At 40.9% G+C, this 20,409-nt stretch overlaps 1 protein-coding gene across 6 annotated transcripts in view; it reads right to left on the reverse strand.

Annotated features, from left to right (window-relative positions):
• LOC126215266 (1,5-anhydro-D-fructose reductase-like) overlaps nt 1-20,409 on the reverse strand; it is a 103,849-nt gene that overhangs the window by 68,005 nt on the left and 15,435 nt on the right. For all 6 annotated transcript variants that reach the window (XM_049941950.1, XM_049941945.1, XM_049941946.1 and 3 more), the window contains exon 3: nt 6,559-6,726. In XM_049941950.1, coding sequence (XP_049797907.1) covers nt 6,559-6,726 — 168 coding nt within the window. The remainder of the gene's footprint in view (nt 1-6,558; nt 6,727-20,409) is intronic.

The following is a 20,409-nucleotide window of genomic DNA, read 5'->3' on the forward strand; positions in this document are numbered from 1 at the left end:
ACATAATCCAAGAAGAACAACCAGGAAGACTGCAAGAAGTGTTGTTACTCCACGAAAATGCCTGCCCACATTCTGCTTGACTGGGAGTCATTCCGTACCCATCTCAATCGCCTGGTCTTGTGCCCTCAGATTTTCACCTTTTCCACTCTCTATTGAGCAACCTTCTAGGAACTTCCTTTCCAGATGAAAATGCGCCCCAAACATGGCTTGATGAGTTCTTCATCTCATAACCATGCGATTTCTACAGTTGTGGAATCAAAAAGTTATCCCAGCATTGGCAGACTGTTGTAAATCGTGAAGGAGAACATATTATTGCCTACTAAAGTCTCTCTTATGTGTATCTGTTGTGTTTTTTAAACTTATGGAAAAACTCTAAGAATTAGTGCACCAACCTAGTACATTGACACGCTTAGGTACTGGCAGATTGCTTCATAGAAATTTCCAAGAAAAATCATGAGTAGGGAAATTACTCGTTGCATTTCTTTTTTCTGACATATTCACTGTCGGCTTTTGTCTCAGGGTCATCAGCTGACAATTGTTTAATGATATTTTTATGTTTCGCCAGCACGAGCAGCTAGTACTCTTAAGGACTCACCTGAATTGTGTGTGGCAGAATACATTTGAACCCACAGCCAGAGATTCTACATCCTTGTCATGCAAACATCTGAAAGCCTTTTCCTGGTCATCATTGCTTTGGTCCTCCCCATGCTACTTGCAATGGTCATTCACAGCAGCACACGAATCCAGGTCACATTCCTCTTTCTGTCATGTGACTGAATTTCATTGGCTTCCCCAACTGTGTGTTTTTACAGGGTACTCCGTCTCAACAAATGCATGTTGTACCACAGCCAATATCTCCTCCTGTCAATATCTCCTCCTGTCCACCCTGCAATAGAATTTATGTTTGATGATGCTGGTATTGATAGATTGTCCAGTTATTTCAACATAAAACTTTTTCCCATGTACAACGCAATCAGTATACTCCTGACATTACAACTGGAACCCTCTTCAGAATGAGATTTTCACTCTGCAGCGGAGTGTGCCCTGATACGAAACTTCCAGGCAGATTAAAACTGTGTGTCGGACCGAGACTCGAACTCGGGACCTCTGCCTTTCGTGGGCAAGTGCTCTACCGACTGAGCTACCCAAGCACAACTCACACCCCCTCCTCACAGCTTTACTTCTGCCAGTACCTCGTCTCCTACCTTCCAAACTTTACAGATGCTCTCCTGCGAACCTTGCAGAACAAGCACTCCTGAAAGAAAGCATATTGCAGAGACATGGCTTAGCCACAGCCTAGGGGATGTTTCCAGAATGAGATTTTCACTGGAGCAGAGCGTGTGCTGATATGAAACTTCCTGGCAGATTAAAACTGTGTGCCGGACCAAGACTCGAACTTGGGACCTTTGCCTTTTGCGGGTAAGTGCTCTACCAATTGAGCTACCCAAGCATGATTCACGCAGAAGTAAAGCTGTGAGGAGGGGGTGTGAGTCGTACTTGGGTAGCTCAATTGGTAGAGCACTTGCGCGTGAAAGGCAAAGGTCCCAAGTTCGAGTCTCGGTCCGGCACACAGTTTTAATCTGCCTGGAACCCTTTTGTCCTTTGCTCATCTGAGACACTTTTTTTTTTGTCATCTTGGTTAGTTCTATATAGTCTTTACATTGTCTGGGCATATTCAGCTGATTTTGTCTGTCACCCTGGGGACGAATGGCAGGAAGGACTTATCCAACATTTCATTTCGCAGGGTGTTAGGTTTCATGACACTTTTTGTGTCAATGCAGAGGTACTCATTGTTCCTTAGAATTCACTCCAGTTGTCGCATCTTGAATTTGAGGTTCTGCGGTTAACATATTCATCTTGCACATGTAATACTATATGAATCACACCTCTTTTCTGAAGCCGCTGAAATTTATGAACATGACAATAGTTTTAACAATAAAGAAGTGGATGACTGTCGTAAATACCAATGGAGGAGCTACAGTGGCAGTTAATAGGAAAATGCTCCTCCCCCCCCCCCCCCCCAGGGGACATTTGTGTGTACAGCAAATATAACCTCCAGCTGTGGGCTCAACTCTGGTCCATCACCTTCAATGGAGGGTGAATCTTCATGAATGCCTACCACTCTTGCTGGTGCAAGGTCAGGAAAATCATTAAACAAATCTCAACTGAAGCTTCCAAGATGAAAGCCAATAGGCAATATGTCTGAATGTGGCTACAAAAACCTCATAAATTTTGTCTCCATTTTTAGTGTTCTGAACATCAATCAGTGAAAATGGAACCCTTATAGGATCACTTTGTTGCCTGTCAATATATCTTTTCCTCAAGAACAGGGAGAGGCATCAAACTGAAATTCGTGTTAAATATTAAGATCCACGATCCCTTGGCAGTGTAAAAAATTTAAGCTTCTAAGTCAATGTAATCAAAAGATGTGACCATTTATGTCAAATGTTTTGATACTCAAACTCTCACCCATCAAAACATATAGGATACTTCCTGTTGCCCTAGAGTTATGAAATTTGGCAAAAAGCAATGTTTCTCAGTAGTAATAACTAAAAAAATCAAAAGCTGTTAATTTGTAACCAATCACAAAAAAATATTTTATGCCATCTGTCATCTGTAGGTTAGGAACTCTTTTCTCAAAAACTGGTAGAGGTATCACATTGAAATTTATTTCAAATACTAAAATCCACGGTCCTGTGGCAGTGTAAAAGAATTTAAGTTTCTAAATAAATGAAGCCAAAAGATGCAGCCATTTATGTTGCATATTTGGATACTCGCAAACTCACTCATCAAAACCTGTAGATGATCTATCTATATACATAATTTATAACTATATACATAATTAACTTTATATAGAATCTTCAGAGAGCAATGCCTACTCCCACTTATCCAGCTATTTACTCATGTCTACTCTTCTAAGTCAACTGGCAGAATTTGTTTTCAAATGATCACGATTTGTCATCTGTTCTAAACTGACACTTTATATGCTCTATTTACTATTTATAAAAAAAATAAACATTTTTTAGTGATTCAGTGCCTCGTTTGGAGTGCTGTTGCCCATTGTATAAAAAAAAGCTTTTTGTGTGTATAGTCTTTCCTATTCACCTCAATCCCTGGAATTCTTCCCTTTACTCCCTTCTGGTCAACAAATACCCTTAATGGGTTTTGACACAGAAATGAGTTAAATATAGGACTATAAAACTCTTTCTTATGCTTATCCTATACAAAAAATGCTTGAGATGGCAGAAAGATTTGTAACTGCAGGGAAAACTTAGTCTCTCTTGAAAGCTCTGTTAGAGTACAACAGAATGGAAATCTTAGGTATATGGGTATAGCCATAACAAATTATATATCTGGGGAACTATAGTAACAGCAGAAGAAACACAGATGCACCACTACAAGCTGGAATACAAATTTCAAAGTGTGGAGAGGAATCTACGCACAATAGCTAATTACAAGTGACCACAATGGGTGCTATAAGGGGCAGTCAAATGAAAACCAAAAACCTGTCACAAAGGCACCATAGAACGGTTCCATTCAAGTTTGAAAGAATGATAGCATTCTGACAGCCCGAGAGCACATGGCAAAGTCTACAGTGGAAACATCTCACATCTCCCCCAACAAAGAAATCCACAGCTGTTCACATAAGTCTGCTAAGGTCACATGAACCTTCTTCGTTGACTGGAGGGGTCCTGTGCTTGTCAAGTTCCTCAAGTGCACAATCATTGCCCAGTGCTGCAAAGACATTTTGCAGAAAATGTGATGTGCCACAAAGTCAAAACACCCAGGAAAGTGGTCAGATTGAATCATCCTGTTGCGCAATAACACGTGCCACCACACTGCCAATTGGACGAATGCTACACTTAAGCAATTTGGTCAGGAAACACTGCAATATCCTCCACAGAGCCCAGATCTATTGCCTCTTTACTGACCTGAAGAAAGACGAGTGGATGTTGGTTTCAGTCAGACAAGTCTTGTCTTCCAGTCGAGTACATATCTTAGCACATGTGGGGATTACTTTCAAATGGAACCTTTTCATGCTGCTGTTGTGTCAGGTGTTTGGTTTTCATTTGACTGCCCCTCATAGGTGACTGTGGGATAGGTGACTGCAGCTGTGTTCTGCAAGTGTAAAATTCCAGAAAAAACTGAAGCTGTTCCTTATCTATATAAGTGATTTGGGAGACACTCTGAGCATCCGTCTTAGGTTTTTTGCAGATGACACTGTCATTTATCGACTAGTAAAGTAATCAGAAGATCAAAACAAATTGCAAAATGATTTAGAAAAGATATCTGTATGGTGTGAAAATTGACAATTGACCCCAAATAATGAAAAGTGTGAGGTCATCCACATGAGTGCTAAAAGGAATACTTTAAACTTCGGTTCCACGATAAATCAGTCAAATCTAAAGGCCATAAATTCATCTAAATACCTAGGAATTACAATTATGAACAACTTAAATTGGAAGGAATACACAGAAAATGTTGCGAGGAAGGCTAACCAAAGACTGTGTTTCATTGGCAGGACACTTAGAAAATGTAACAGATCTACTAAAGAGACTGCCTACACTATGATTGTCCGTCCTCTTTTAGAATACTTCTGCGCAATGAGGGATCCTTACCAGATGGGATTGCTGAAGTACATCGAGAAAGCTCAAAGAAGTGCAGCACATTTTATATTATTGTGAAATAGGGGAGAGAGTGCCCCTGAAATGGTACAGGATTTGGGACGGACATTATTAAAACAAAGGCGTTTTTCGCTGCGGAGGAATCTTCTCATGAAATTCCAATCACCATCTTTCTCCTTTGAATGCGAAGGTATTTTGTTGATGCTGACTTACATAGGGAGAAATGATCACTATGATGAAATAAGTGACATTAAAGCTCATACAGAAAGATACAGGTGTTCCTTTTTATCTGCACGCTGTACAAGATTGAAATAATAGAGAATTGTGAAGGTGGTTTGATTAACCCTCTGCCAGGCACTTACATGTAATTTGTGGAGTATTGATGTAGATGTAGGAATATTATAAATCTTTGGACCTTGGCTATACATTTATGAAGGGTATAAAAAGTGCATTACAGAAACTTACTTAGTTTAGCAGGTAGTCAGTAACTTATTTGGAACTGATGACTGAAATTTATCCTGAAAAAATAGTACAATTGCTGAAAATTACTGCCATGAATAAAATAACAGATGCATTATCTTGTTGAAACATTAGACTTTTGTCCCTTAGATCCTCATACAATCAAATCAGTTCTGTCTCTAACATCTCAATCTCCATGTTAGAGTTCATTCTAGTCACCCAAGCAATGCGTGACTTACCTTTAGCACAGATGGCTGCCCAAATCATAACACTTCCACCATCAAAACTTCTGCTCATTTTTACTTGTTGCTCTGTTCTCAGATCATGCCAGTAATACTGAAACCCATCCGGCCCATCTAAATTACACTCCTTCTCATCAATGAAGATGACTTTATCCTATCCTGAAGTCCATGACACATGTCTTTCAGCAAACTCCAATCTACTCTGTTTACATTTGGGGGTTAGAGTGGGTTTCTGCAGTTGCTTCTTGAATGCAAAATGTTTATCATTTGAGAAAATTTGTCATATACATCTGGGAGATACTGGTAACTGTAAATCAGCAACAAGTGGAAAAGAATAATGGTTTGCGGCCACTTTTTCTAGCAAAAGTAACCCTGAAATAATTTTCTGCTGTGTTCATATTTTCCATTCTGTCCATATCGAGTGCCCAATCTAATGAAATTATCAATCACTGTACTTGAACAGCACAACAGCTTGGTGGTTTGTCGATTACAGAGAACCATTTCCTTGTACACACCAATTTTTGACTTTTGGTCATATAATAACTGTTTTCCGTGTGGCATTGTCACAATCGTGCTTTATGTACACAACACACACTGTCATTATTGGTGTCTTTTTCCTATCTGAGTAAAGGCCTGTACGCATGCACTAACACCACACAGAGCTTACTGCCTCTACACCAAGTTCCACCCTCTACCACGTGGTCCATTGACATCTTGTTATATACTGTACGACTGACATCAAATGTGGTACCATTTGACTGCATTTATTTGGTATACTGGAACTCATACTATTGTATGTACACTGGGCACACCTATTTCAACTGACAATGTTAATTTTTGCACAAATATCCATACCTTTATACAGACTTCCACTAGCGTATGTTCTATGTATCATAAGACATTACTAGGCATCAACTTTCACATTAAACAACATAATCATGTTTACCTTCAGTGTGTAACCATTAGCAAGTACGAGTCAAGCCATCTGCTCTTCTCTGCAATAGAATCACAGAAAATGCACACTGCTGGCCCAACCAATGAAATGTTATGTCAGCTACTGGTGAATTACTAAATGATCACAAATCAGTAATTTTGTAACAGTGACAATGAAAATTAAATGGTGGCATGACATAACGCTACAGTCAACACGAGCAAGCAGTAGGGTTATTGCAAAACCTGTAAAGAGTTTGAAGGTGTTTGGGCACATGAAGCTACTATTGTTGACTACTCACCTTAGTTACAATAAAAAGATCTTCACGTTTCAATTTCCCCGAGTCAAACCATTTTTTTAAAGCTTGCCCTATTTCTGCTTCATTTCCATACAGATAAGCTGCATCAATGTGCCTGTAGCCAGTTTCCAAGGCAACATCAATAGCACGCCCAACATCACCTTTAGAAGCCTGTAAAAGCATATCAGATTCAACGTTACTACAACAAAAATGTTTCTATTTTTTAATGTTTCCCACTCCCTCTCACCACACACACACATTTTATATTGTCCATACATCATACTATTGCCCATAAAATTTGTATCCACAAATATAATGACTCAAAATCTGAGTCATAAAACCATATTACGAAAAGGAAAGATGCTACTCACAACATAGGCAACTGAAACCAGTATAGTTTCAGTTTGTGTGTGTGTGTGTGTGTGTGTGTGTGTGTGTGTGTGTGTGGTTTCAGTTGCCTGAGACCGCAGCCGTGTGTATGAGTTGCATTTGCGTGAGTTTTTGTGTGTGTATGTGTGTATTGTTGATAAAGGCCATTGGCCGAAAACTTTAAGTGTAAAAATCTTTTTGTGTGCCTATCTGCGACTCAGCATCTCCGCTATATAATGAGTAGCAACTTTCCTTCTCATAATATTGTTACATTCCGTCCCAGGTTTTCCACTGTTTGAGTCTCAAAACCTATACTTTTACATGGTGTCATTCCATTTTGCATTCATTCAATTTATTCATTTGTTTGTTCATCATTTTCTGTTGATACCATGAGGAAGGAAGAACCTTCAGGCATGTGGAACAAGTCAAAGCATACACTGCAATGAGACAAAGTCATTGTATAAACATCATCGTTATAACTGTATTAACAAAATGCTGTCACTCTCCTGCTTAATGCTATTCATAGTTATGGCATATAAATTTAATCCAGTAAATTAGAAAGAAAGTTGTTAGTTTGAAAAAAGCTGCTGCTTCCTTAGTTTTATCACATAGCTGCTGTTAATTCACTATTGCTACATTATTATTTGCTTAAATACAACAGTATTTTTCCAAGAAAATATTTTCGTACCTCTAAATTCTGAGTACTATTTATAGTACACTAGCCTTTTACCTGCAACTTCTCCCACAAATGTGTGCAACACATATATTGAATACACCCACCTCGCCCCCTCTCTGTGTCTACCTCTTCTTCCCACTCCCTTTGTTTGTCTGCCTCATCCTCCCACCTCCATCTGTATACTTCTTCCTCCCCCTCTCTTTGTCAGTTTCCTCCAACCCCACTCTCTGACTATAGCTTCCTCCCCATCCCTCTGACCATATCCTCCTGCCCTCTCTCTTTCCATCTCTATCTTCCTCTCTTCCTTTTCCACCTGTCTCACTACCCCTCTACACACTCCACCTGCCTCATCCATCTCCCTCTCCTCGTCCTCCTCTATATGTGCATTCCCTCCTCTCCCGGGACCGATGACCTCTGCAGTTTGGTCCCTTTAATCCTCAAACCAACCAACCAACCTCCTCTCCCCTTGCTCTGTCCATCCCCTCCGCTACCCACCTCAACCTGTCCCTGGCCACACTCATCAGCATGTAGCCCCTGCAATACAGTTCAATAAAGCAGGTCGAAATTACTCCCACAACATGCCTACCATGCTGGCCAGGCTACATATCTGGGGCTTGAGAAGATATGTGATATGTGGTTTATTCATCTCATTAAGTACAATTTTCAAATCATTTGATTTGAAGTACAGGAGACATGTCAAGGTTTACAAAAGAAACTTTTTTTCACTTTTTTTAAGAGAAATACAAAAGTTTACATTATATTTTACATTTCTAAGTTACAGCTACACATGTACATAAAATAACACATGTAATACAATCCCTGTGTTCAGACTGTGAAGCTGTCCTCAATGAATTCAGTGACAGAATAATAACACTTTTCCACCAGAAGAGTAAAGAGCAATCTTTTCAGTGAACCAATCTCCTTTTTAAATATATTACTGCCTTTTATTTTATTGAAAATTTTTAACCCCATATACTCTGGCATTTGGGCATAAAGTTTTAAACGTGTTGAAAGTTTGAAGTTATCTCTGTGGCGAGTGCTGTAGTTGTGGTAAAAATGGAAAGTGTCTAGTGTACGTTGATTTTTATATAGGAACGCCACCATCTCATATACGTAAAGCGAGGGGACAGATAGCATTTTTAAATTTTTCAACAGTGGTCGACAGGATTCCCATTTTTTTGCAATACACATGTTTCTAATTATTTTCTTTTGTAGTACTAGGAGCCTAGTGACATTTGCTGAATTTCCCCCGAAGATTATGCCATAACGAATAACTGACTCAAAGTAGCAGTGATAAACTATCTTTCTGGTATCCACGTTTGTGGCACCTGACAAAATACACATTGCAAATGCTAAGTTGTTCAGTTTATTAGCTAAGTAATCTATGTATACCTTCCAATTTCAATTCATCATTATGGCTTTAGTTACATTTCGTTTTAGTCCATATGAGATGCCAGCATCCCCTCTCCGGAGTTCCGCAGTAGGTGTACTTAAGATGATCATTCATACACTGACCCCCATTTTGTGTGTTTCCCAACTGAATAACATTTACAGACTTTCATAGTGACTAGGACTCGACGTATTCTGAACAGACATTGTACTGAAAAGTGCCAGATTTATAAATCTCTTTTGTCTTATTTATGCTGCCATTACAGTAACAAAGTTATATATCATTTTTACTGTTTGATATTAAATGTAGAATAAATCATTATCTGAATTCTCTGTTCATGAACAGCATCCGTTCCTTGCTCCTGTATCCACTAAAGAACTACAAAGTGTGCTAGGAAGACATAGCAATTCTGAACTAATGGTTCTTTTTTCACAGCGTTCGAAAGTGGTACTTTACCTGGACATTGACTGCAGGTATTATTTGCAGATATCACTGAAATCCATATACACCATCAGTGAATGATAGCAATATCTGACTTAATAATTAGAAACTTTGGTCTACTAGAGAAGATCTTGAAGTTATGTACTTTTCTCTATGTACAATGGTCAGCAAACCTACATATTTACAAGAAAAGTATTTCGAAGCTTTAAGAGCTAGAATTTTTACATAAAGAGAGAGAGAGAGAGAGAGAGAGAGAGAGAGAGAGTAAAAATAAAACTATAATTATACAATTTCATTTTTGTCTGTCTTTTACAAAATTTTATTGTATTTTTGGTTTTCCAGCCTATTTTTTAATGCTACTGTTCCTGTTATATAATTTTATTCAAAGATTATGTCATGTGATACCATGAAAATTACTGAAACAACCATGACCCTCTGTTGTTTAGGGGAAATAATACCCTCTTTGCAATACTTTGCTGAGAGAAACAGTACATTTAGCGTGTGAACCTGCAGTCTGTTAGGTAGTACTCCATCAGTGTCTCATAACATTTAACTTCTTTGTTATATATTGTAATATCTTGATGTATTTCAAATCACAGTTTAATTTTGTTGGCAGTTGTAATTATTGATTGGCGACTCCATGGAGTGTCCTGTGCACCACGACCAGGTAATGGGTATACTTGGAAGGAGAGACAGCATTGGTCGTATTTTTTGTTTTATTAACCGCAAAATCGATTTTCGGTCACTTAGTGACCATCTTCAGTGCTGTAATATACAATTTAAATTGGTAGGCACTGGTGTCAACAAGCTTACAGCGATCACATAAACTCCATATGTGATCGCTGTAAGCTTGTTGACACCAGTGCCTACCAATTTAAATTGTATATTACAGCACTGAAGATGGTCACTAAGTGACCGAAAATCGATTTTGCGGTTAATAAAACAAAAAAATACGACCAATGCTGTCTCTCCTTCCAAGTTGTAATTATTATTATTTTTTTTTTCCATAGAACACCAGACGAGGAGTATAATATCTTTAAAACAGCATTGTGGCACTCGACAATGTGCTTTTAAATAGAAATTTAGCTTGTGTGAAATAAAATTTTGTGTTGCCTAGAGCAATTATTTACAAGGTTTCACCCAGAAACCACAGTAAAACAACACACAATGTTTCAAAAAAATTCATCCAATTTCAAAAGACTTCATGTTCCACGTGAATGAAGATAGAATACATTTGTGACTCACTCTACTATTGTCAATTACTACAAAGATGGCGCCATTCAATCCATTATGAATGAGCCTAAATAGGGGACAAAGGGTGTTGAGATAAGAGGTGCAATGCATTATGCACGTGGCAGGAGCAGTGAATCATTTCACACATTACATTTAAGCATGAAGAGTTTCAACTATTTATTATTAGCATGGTGTTTGAAATAACATAAAAGAATATGTCATTTCTTTTGTAAATCAGGTCCTTCAGATAACAGTAACTGTTCACAATGCAGTCTTCAGCACAAGCAGGCCCATCACCTGTAACCTCTTAAAGATGTTATTCATTCATTCATTCAACATGTTCCATAAATTCCATCAATTAGGAGAACCTTCAAGGACATAGAAAGGGTCAGGGAAATCATAGACTTAATCTGTATGCAATATTAACAGAAAATCACAACTAAGGTGCATAATGCTATTCTTGCTTATGACAGCTAAATTTAATCGTTTAAATTTGAAAGAATGCTGCTACCTTGTAAACAGCTATACTATACCAATAAACCCAAGATTCCAGAATGAAATTTTCACTCTGCAGCAGAGTGTGCACTGATTTTGAAACTTCCTGGCAGATTAAAACTGTGTGCCGGACCGAGACTCGAACTCGGGACCTTTGCCTTTCGTGGGCAAGTGCTCTACCAACTGAGCTACCCAAGCACGACTCATGACCCATCCTCACAATTTTACTTCCGCCAGTACCTCGTCTCCTACCTTCCAAACTTCACAGAAGTTCTCCTACGAAACTTGCAGGACTAGCACTACTGAAAGAAAGGATATGGTGGAGACATGGCTTAGTCACAGCCTGAGGGATGTTTCCAGAACGAAATTTTCACTCTGCAGCAGAGTGTGTGCTGATTTTGAAACTTCCCGAGTTTGAGTCTTGGTCTGTCAGGAAGTTTAAAATCCATGATTATTTACAAAATCAAACTCCCACTTATAAAACAGCTTCAAATGTATGATTACCTTACAAATGAGTTAATGTGTTAAATATAAGGTTATTAATATGGTCATATGATTTTTCAGTTTGTACGTCTGTGCTGCATGCATGTGACCATATCGATTTCTGGTGTCAGTGCGCCTTTATGCAAAGAAAAATTGTTCTGTTGTCAGAGATGCCAAGCATGGATAGCAGATTTAAGCACACGTTGGGTGAGCCTGTGTTGATTGGTGGATTGAATGACAGAGGGCAGAGTAAGTCGTGTAGCAAGAGCCAGCTGCATGCTAGTTGTGCATTGCAGGCACGGGAAGTGCTACGACGTTGTCTGAGTGATGGGTCCATGACCCATAGGTTGCTGTTTAGTTGGCGGTGGTAGGAAATCCGTCACATCGAAACTAGTGCCTCACTTTCCTACTAACTTTGATGAGCGTCAGCATTCAGTTAGGAATTTGAACTGGGTCATTCGCCTTGGCTGGAACAGTAATTCGTCCGTCTATGATCGACTCCAGTCGCATGCGGATTTATTGTATAAATTAAATAGTTTTCCAACAATGGAAAATCCAGGATGGAATGTAACAATACCACAGAAGGAAAGTTGCTACTCACAATATAGCGGAGATGTTGAATCGCGATAGGCACAATAAAAAGATTCACACACTCATAGCTGCAATCTCAGAGAGCAGAAACTACACCAGCCCTCTGAGACTGCAGACGTGTGTGTGTGTGTGTGTGTGTGTGTGTGTGTGTGTACTGCTGACAAAGGCCTTAAGGGCCGAAAGCTATGAGTGTGTTATTCTTTTTATTGTGCCTATCGCGACTCAGCATCTCAGCTATATGGTGAGTAGCAACTTTCCTTCTCTGCTATTGTTAAATAGTTTTCAGTTAGCAAGTCTCGGGAGCAGTTTTCTTATGGGACACATCACATTGGATGTTATGCCGAAGAGCGAGTTGGGCTTATCATTGACAGTAGTGGCAAGAAATTGTACCGAGGGGCAGTGTTCTGCAAATTTCCATGTACATGTTGCTAATCTGATGCCCTTGTGTTGTAGACTTTCCGGAGTGTGTAAATCATGGACTATGTGCATAATATTCTACAGAAGTGATGTCAGCTTCAGGGCACTTTGTGATTGTGAATACATGTTCTCGGGTCCCACTGACCGAAATTTGTATTTCTGTGATTACAACACTGTCAATAAATCCTATCAAAGTTTAACTGTATTGTTCCAAATTGCCTCATGTTCAAGAGGCAAGGTGAATACACAGTTGTTTAAAAATGATAGTGATAATGTGTCATTTACAGAGTTTGTTCTTAGCCTGGGGCTGTAGTAAAGTGAGCCATGTAACCTTAGTTTCCAGATAACCTTTGTATTTATTTTCATTGTATTATGATGACAAATCTTATATCACTGTGACACAATTCCTCAACGAATGAATGAGTAAATAAATAATGTGTCTGGTGTCACCTTCAGAGTGAGGTCCCAGGTTATGTTGGTACCTCACGACGGCACCACAAGCTAAAGACAGTCACTGCCAGACGCAGTCACGAGTGAGTGATGTCGACGGTCCCATATGCTGCTGCTGTCGGAAGACTATTAACATCAGAGCACAGTCCCATTCACCCCATTTTGTGATCATCAATGAAGACTTTAGCATCCACACAGTTAAGTTTCAGCAGCGCTCATATTACGAGGGTCACTCCGTAAGTCACGGTAACTATGGTGTATTGTGCGAACGTGTGGCATCACCATAATTGTAGCAAATACACTTGAAATCCCACAACAAATGGTACCAAAATCAACTGACAGATGGTGATCGCATGCGAGGATGCTTTGGCAAGAAGAGTGGAACAGCGAGCAAAGCCCTAAGTGAAAATTGCCTTTCTCGCTGCTACTCGTGTCGTGCGGAACTACGAGCAGCTGTGAGTGACAGGGCACTGCCCTATCTCTGGTTGGAGATGCACCAATGTGGACATGCACCAATGACAGGCTCTCCACAATGTCAGCATCCCACACCTGCCCGTACTGACCCATCTGTGGCTGTTATCAAAAAGTGTTTAACTTCAATCTGTGTGACTTCCACCTCATTCCACAACTGAAGAAACCATTGTGTGGGAGGCACATTGCAAACAGGGCAGATACCATCAAGGCATTTTGGCAAGAAGTGGCACACACTGAAGGCAATGACAATGGCATTCAATACCTTCCCAATCACTAGCACCACTGTGTACACTGGGGGACTACACTCCTGGAAACTGAAATAAGAACACCGTGAATTCATTGTCCCAGGAAGGGGAAACTTTATTGACACATTCCTGGGGTCAGATACATCACATGATCACACTGACAGAACCACAGGCACATAGACACAGGCAACAGAGCACGCACAATGTCGGCACTAGTACAGTGTATATCCACCTTTCGCAGCAATGCAGGCTGCTATTCTCCCATGGAGACGATCGTAGAGATGCTGGATGTAGTCCTGTGGAACGGCTTGCCATGCCATTTCCACCTGGCGCCTCAGTTGGACCAGCGTTCGTGCTGGACGTGCAGACCGCGTGAGACGACGCTTCATCCAGTCCCAAACATGCTCAATGGGGGACAGATCCGGAGATCTTGCTGGCCAGGGTACTTGACTTACACCTTCTAGAGCACGTTGGGTGGCACGGGATACATGCGGACGTGCATTGTCCTGTTGGAACAGCAAGTTCCCTTGCCGGTCTAGGAATGGTAGAACGATGGGTTCGATGACGGTTTGGATGTACCGTGCACTATTCAGTGTCCCCTCGACGATCACCAGTGGTGTACGGCCAGTGTAGGAGATCGCTCCCCACACCATGATGCCGGGTGTTGGCCCTGTGTGCCTCGGTCGTATGCAGTCCTGATTGTGGCGCTCACCTGCACGGCGCCAAACACGCATACAACCATCATTGGCACCAAGGCAGAAGCGACTCTCATAGCTGAAGACGACACGTCTCCATTCGTCCCTCCATTCACGCCTGTCGCGACACCACTGGAGGCGGGCTGCACGATGTTGGGGCGTGAGCGGAAGACGGCCTAACGGTGTGCGGGACTGTAGCCCAGCTTCATGGAGACGGTTGCGAATGGTCCTCGCCGATACCCCAGGAGCAACAGTGTCCCTAATTTGCTGGGAAGTGGCGGTGCGGTCCCCTACGGCACTGCGTAGGATCCTACGGTCTTGGCGTGCATCCGTGCGTCGCTGCGGTCCGGTCCCAGGTCGACGGGCACGTGCACCTTCCGCCGACCACTGGCGACAACATCGATGTACTGTGGAGACCTCACGCCCCACGTGTTGAGCAATTCGGCGGTACGTCCACCCAGCCTCTCGCATGCCCACTATACGCCCTCGCTCAAAGTCCGTCAACTGCACATACGGTTCACGTCCACGCTGTCGCGGCATGCTACCAGTGTTAAAGACTGCATGGAGCTCCGTATGCCACGGCAAACTGGCTGACACTGACGGCGGCGGTGCACAAATGCTGCGCAGCTAGCGCCATTCGACGGCCAACACCGCGGTTCCTGGTGTGTCCGCTGTGCCGTGCGTGTGATCATTGCTTGTACAGCCCTCTCGCAGTGTCCGGAGCAAGTATGGTGGGTCTGACACACCGGTGTCAATGTGTTCTTTTTTCCATTTCCAGGAGTGTATTTTGAAGGACAGTATTTGATTCTGATTCATTTTTGTTGCATTTGCACTCGTGCACTATAAATTTACACAGAGTTCCGATGCACATGTTTCATTTCACCCTTTGCAGTGACTTCAGAACTGGAACTCTATGTTCGCATTCATATACACGTTGCTTTACTGGTTTAATGCACATCATGGAATTCCCATGTCATCACATTATCACAAAACACCACATTTTACGGACTATAGGACACACTTTTTCCTTCTAAAAATTGTTTCCAAAATTCAGGTGCATCTAATTCTCAAAATTAATATAAGAAATGCACAGTGTCTGATTTAAAATTCCTGCCAGTCTTAAAAATGGCCATATATTCGATGCCGCAAGAAACCTATCTCTATCCGGCAACATTGGATTCAACTGGCAGCAGCAGTGCACTGATGCGACGAACGCAAGTTGCGGGGATTCACAGGCTTGCTTATAAGTCTCCCCCCACTCCTCGCCACTACAAACCCTGAACACTGTATAATACCCTATGATGTGTAATTGCACAATCTGTGGTACTAGTGGACTTGAATTGAAAGTTATCTGTGTTATTGGTAAAAGTATAAAATTTTTGTTAGTAGCTAGCTTCGTAACAGAAAAAATGAAAAGTATTCTTATGATGTGGGCTACAAATTGAAAGTAATAGCATATGCAGAACAATATGGAAACAGTGCAGCTTAGTGGCATTTTGACCCTCCACCAACAGGAAAACAAAACCATCTGCAACTGCAGGTCTAGTAAAGAAAAACTGAAAAAAATGAGGAAGAATAAATGTGAAAATAGAGGACAAAATGCAAAACTAGAATATGATGCATTGAAAAGGATTCGAGGACACTGTCAAAATGGTATTGGAATTAATAGAAAAATGATTCAAATACATGTTTGAAAGCTAGCATTACAGTGGAACTTAACAGACTTCAAGGGTGTAAATAGTTGGTGCTACAGGTCTATGAAGCATTATGGATGTAGCGTGTGAACCAAAACCAAAATATCTGAGAAAATGCCACAAGAGTATGAAGAGAAAATGTTATCTTTCCATCAGTTTATTATTCAATATCAAAAGAAAACCAGTGTGGAAGGGCACCAAATAGAGAATATGGATGAAACTACTAACATTTTGTGTGCCTGGTAACAACTGTTGCATTGAAAGGTGCCAAAACTGTAGCTATAAAATCAAATGTGTGGACATAAAAAAATGCACTACACTATTGTCCTTTCAAGTCGTGCAGGTGCTACTAAACTTAACCCAGTGATCATTTTCAAGCGCAAAACAATGCCGAAACATTCTGAAATTCCATAGCCAGATGGACGAGGCTGGTACGACATTACAGATTAATAAGAAGAGAAGGAAAGGCGCTTTATTGAAGAAGAGTTCTCTTCTTGGTCTAGATCAGTTTTAGCAGTCATTTGAAAAATCCGTGAAAGAGAAACTGATACAGGGAAATATAGCGTTTGCTGTTACTCTGTGAGGACTTGCTTCACAACTGCAACCTCTTTGATGCCTCAGTGAATAAACCATCTAAAGTGTATACACTACTGGCCATTAAAATTGCTACACCAAGAAGAAACGCAGATGATAAATGGGTATTCATTGGACAAATATATCATACTAGAACTGACATGTGATTACATTTTCATGCAATTTGGGTGCATAGATCCTGAGAAATCAATACCCAGAACAACCACCTCTGGCCGTAATAAATGCCTTGATACACCTGGGCATTGAGTCAAACACAGCTTGGAGGCGTGTAAAGGTACAGCTGCCCATGCAGCTTCAACACGATACCACAGTTCATCAAGAGTAGTGACTGGCATATTGTGACGAGCCAGTTGCTCGGCCACCATTGACCAGATGTTTTAAATTGGTGAGTGACCTGGAGAATGTGCTGACCAGGGCAGCAGTCGAACATTTTCTGTATCCAGAAAGGCCCGTACAGGACCTGCAACATGCGGTCGTCCATTATCCTGCTGAAATGTAGGGTTTCGCAGGGGTCGAATGAAGGGTAGAGTCACGGGACCGTAACACATCTGAAATGTAACGTTCACTGTTCAAAGTGCCGTCATTGTGAACAAAAGGTGACCGAGACGTGTAACCAATGGCACCACATACCATCACGCCGGGTGATATGCCAGTATGGCGATGACAAATACACGCTTCCAATGTGCGTTCACCCCGATGTCACTAACACGGATGCGACCATCATGATGCTGTAAACAGAACCTGGATTCATCCGAAAAAATGACGTTTTGCCATTCGTGCACCCAGGTTCATCATCAAGTACACCATCGCAGACGCTCCTGTCTGTGATGCAGCGTCAAGGGTAACCACAGCCGTGGTCTCCGAGCTGATAGTCCATGCTGCTGCAAATGTCATCTAACTGTTCGTGCAGATGGTTGTTGTCTTGCAAATGTCCCCATCTGTTGACTCAGGGATCGAGATGTGGCTGCACGATCCGTTACAGCCATGCGGATAAGATGCTTGTCATCTCGACTGCTAGCGATACGAGACCGTTGGGATCCAGCACGGCGTTCCATATTACCCTCCTGAACCCACCAATTCCATATTCTGCTAACAGTGATCAGATCTCGACCAACGCGAGCAGCAATGTCGCGATACGATAAACCACAATCGCGATAGGCTACAATCCGACCTTTATCAAAGTCGGAAACATGATGGAACGCACTTCTCCTCCTTACACGTGGCATCACAACGTTTCACCAGACAACGCCGGTCAACTGCTGTTTGTGTATGAGAAATCGGTTGGAAACTTTCCTCATGTCGGCACGTTGTAGGTGTCGCCACCGGCGCCAACCTTATGTGAATGCTCTGAAAAGCTAATCATTTGTATATCACAGCATCTTCTTCCTATCGGTTAAATTTCATGTCTGTAGCACGTCATCTTCGTGATGTAGCAATTTTAATGGCCAGTAGTGTATGAGAGAGAAATGGAATAAATGTTTGATGGGTGAAACCCAACACGAATTCACGCCAATGAGAGCTTTAAAACAATTAAACAAGTCTGTCAGTGGATAAAACAGTCATGGTTTAGAGTGAGAGAAGGCACTGTTGTTAAATCTTTCAAGAAGTGCAGCGTAAGTGACTCTCTCAATCGCAGTGAAGACCTCCTTATATATGAAGAGGAGGACAAGAAGAGGCAGAAATAGAAAGTTCAGATGACAATCTTCAGGGATTTTAAAGGTCTGTTCAGTTTTATAAACAAAGAATTTTTTAGGCTAGTTTTCCAATCTACTACTAAAAATGGTAAAAATATTATTTTAAAAAATTGTTTAAAAATTAAGGTGTATCTTATAGTCTGTAAAATATGGTGTGCCATAATTGCCATGAATTACTGAATGATTCTTGCATTAGTCGGAACTGTGTACCAATGTTTGAAGTTAAATTGATATGTGACTGTCCTACAGTGCTAGTTACATATAAACAGTATTCTCATACTTGGTGATAGCAATAAATATATTGTGATTCAAGTGGACCTGGACTGCATACAAGTTAAGTATTAGATATTAAAGTGTTTCATGAAAGTTAACTTATCTTTTATGTGTGTTGTAATAAGCTCTCAACTTCCTCCTGAAGTAAATCCAGGCTTGCTACAATACATAGGTATGCTGATGAGAATGTCTCAAGTGTTTTCCTTTTTCTTTTCTTTTTTTTATCCACCAAAGAAAGGGCAACATTGATGGTCTTTTTTCCCATGCAGTATTCTCCCCTCGTCCGCCAGGCAAAACAACAACAATGATGTGTACATGTACCCAAGTCTGCTTTGTGGATCTTCTTCTTGTCATGCTGGTCTCAAGGGCCAAAATAATATTTCTGTTACACTTAATATAAAGTGTTTAATGATGTCTGAGTCCCCATGAGAAATGTCTCTTAACAAAGTTGTTAAGTTTCAGTTGTTACGGGTTGAACAACTGCTGGTCTGTGTACAACAGATGACAAACTTACTGTTGCAATAAACAGCACCATAGCCAGTTGTTGCACCCGAGTTTCACCAGTTTAACAGCAAAGAAGATGACTATACCACATGCAATTGGAAGCTCAGTTCACAGCATACACTATTAAAGGTATGGCACGCATTGCGTGTATTTTTGCTATCAACGTCGGAGCTGACACTTACAGACTGATTATTAAGTTATCTCCAGACTCTTGTCTGGAAGAAGTCGGTTATGAGGAACTAGTTTGAAAAATCGATGAGCATCACGAGATACAGGTTCCCGTCACTGCACTGAGATTTAAATTTTTTCATCTCAAGAAGCATCCTGAACAGTCATTAAAACAGTGGATTGCAGAACACAAAGGGCTAACAACACATTGGAGGTTCAAATGTTCTTGCAGACTGGGTTATATGAGTAGTGATGTTATGTTACGTAATGCAATCATGCAAAATGTGCCAGACACACTTACATGCTGCTATCGTAAAATCGGCAAATACAGATCTGAGAACAGTTTTGTCAACTGCGGAGCCTCAAAGTATTGTGGACACAACTGAAGTTGATTCTGAAGCTCCATAAACGAGGGTGGTTTGAAAAGTTCTCTGAATCACCGCAAGAGGTCAGCACTAGAGCAACGAGTTGTTCATGTGATATTCATTGAACTGTTGCCTGTAAACACATGCAACATCAGTGCTCTCGGAAGAGAGTTGTGGTGGTGACGTGGCTATGTTGTTGTTCCCGCATAGTGATTTGCAAATATGGAAAAAAATCGAGATTCAAACATGGTTGTGAACATCAAGTAAAAAAATTAGCATTGCCTTTTGGTTTTCAATTGCTCTACAGCAAGACACTGAAACTTCATAACAAGAAGAAAAGGAATCTACTGGACATACACTATGTGATCAAAATTATCCGGACACCCACAAAAACACACGTTTTTCATATTAGGTGCATTGTGCTGCCATCTACTCCACATCAGCTATCTCAGTAGTCATTAGACATTGTGAGAGAGCAGAATGGGGTGCTCCATGGAATTCACAGACTTCGAATGTGGTCATGTGATTGGGTGTCACTTGTGTCATATGCCTTTAAGTGTGATTTCCACATTCCTAAACATCCTTAGGTCCACTGTTTCTGGT

This window comes from Schistocerca nitens, chromosome 12 (genome assembly GCF_023898315.1).
Source record: "Schistocerca nitens isolate TAMUIC-IGC-003100 chromosome 12, iqSchNite1.1, whole genome shotgun sequence".
Taxonomy (NCBI): Eukaryota; Metazoa; Arthropoda; class Insecta; order Orthoptera; family Acrididae; genus Schistocerca; species Schistocerca nitens.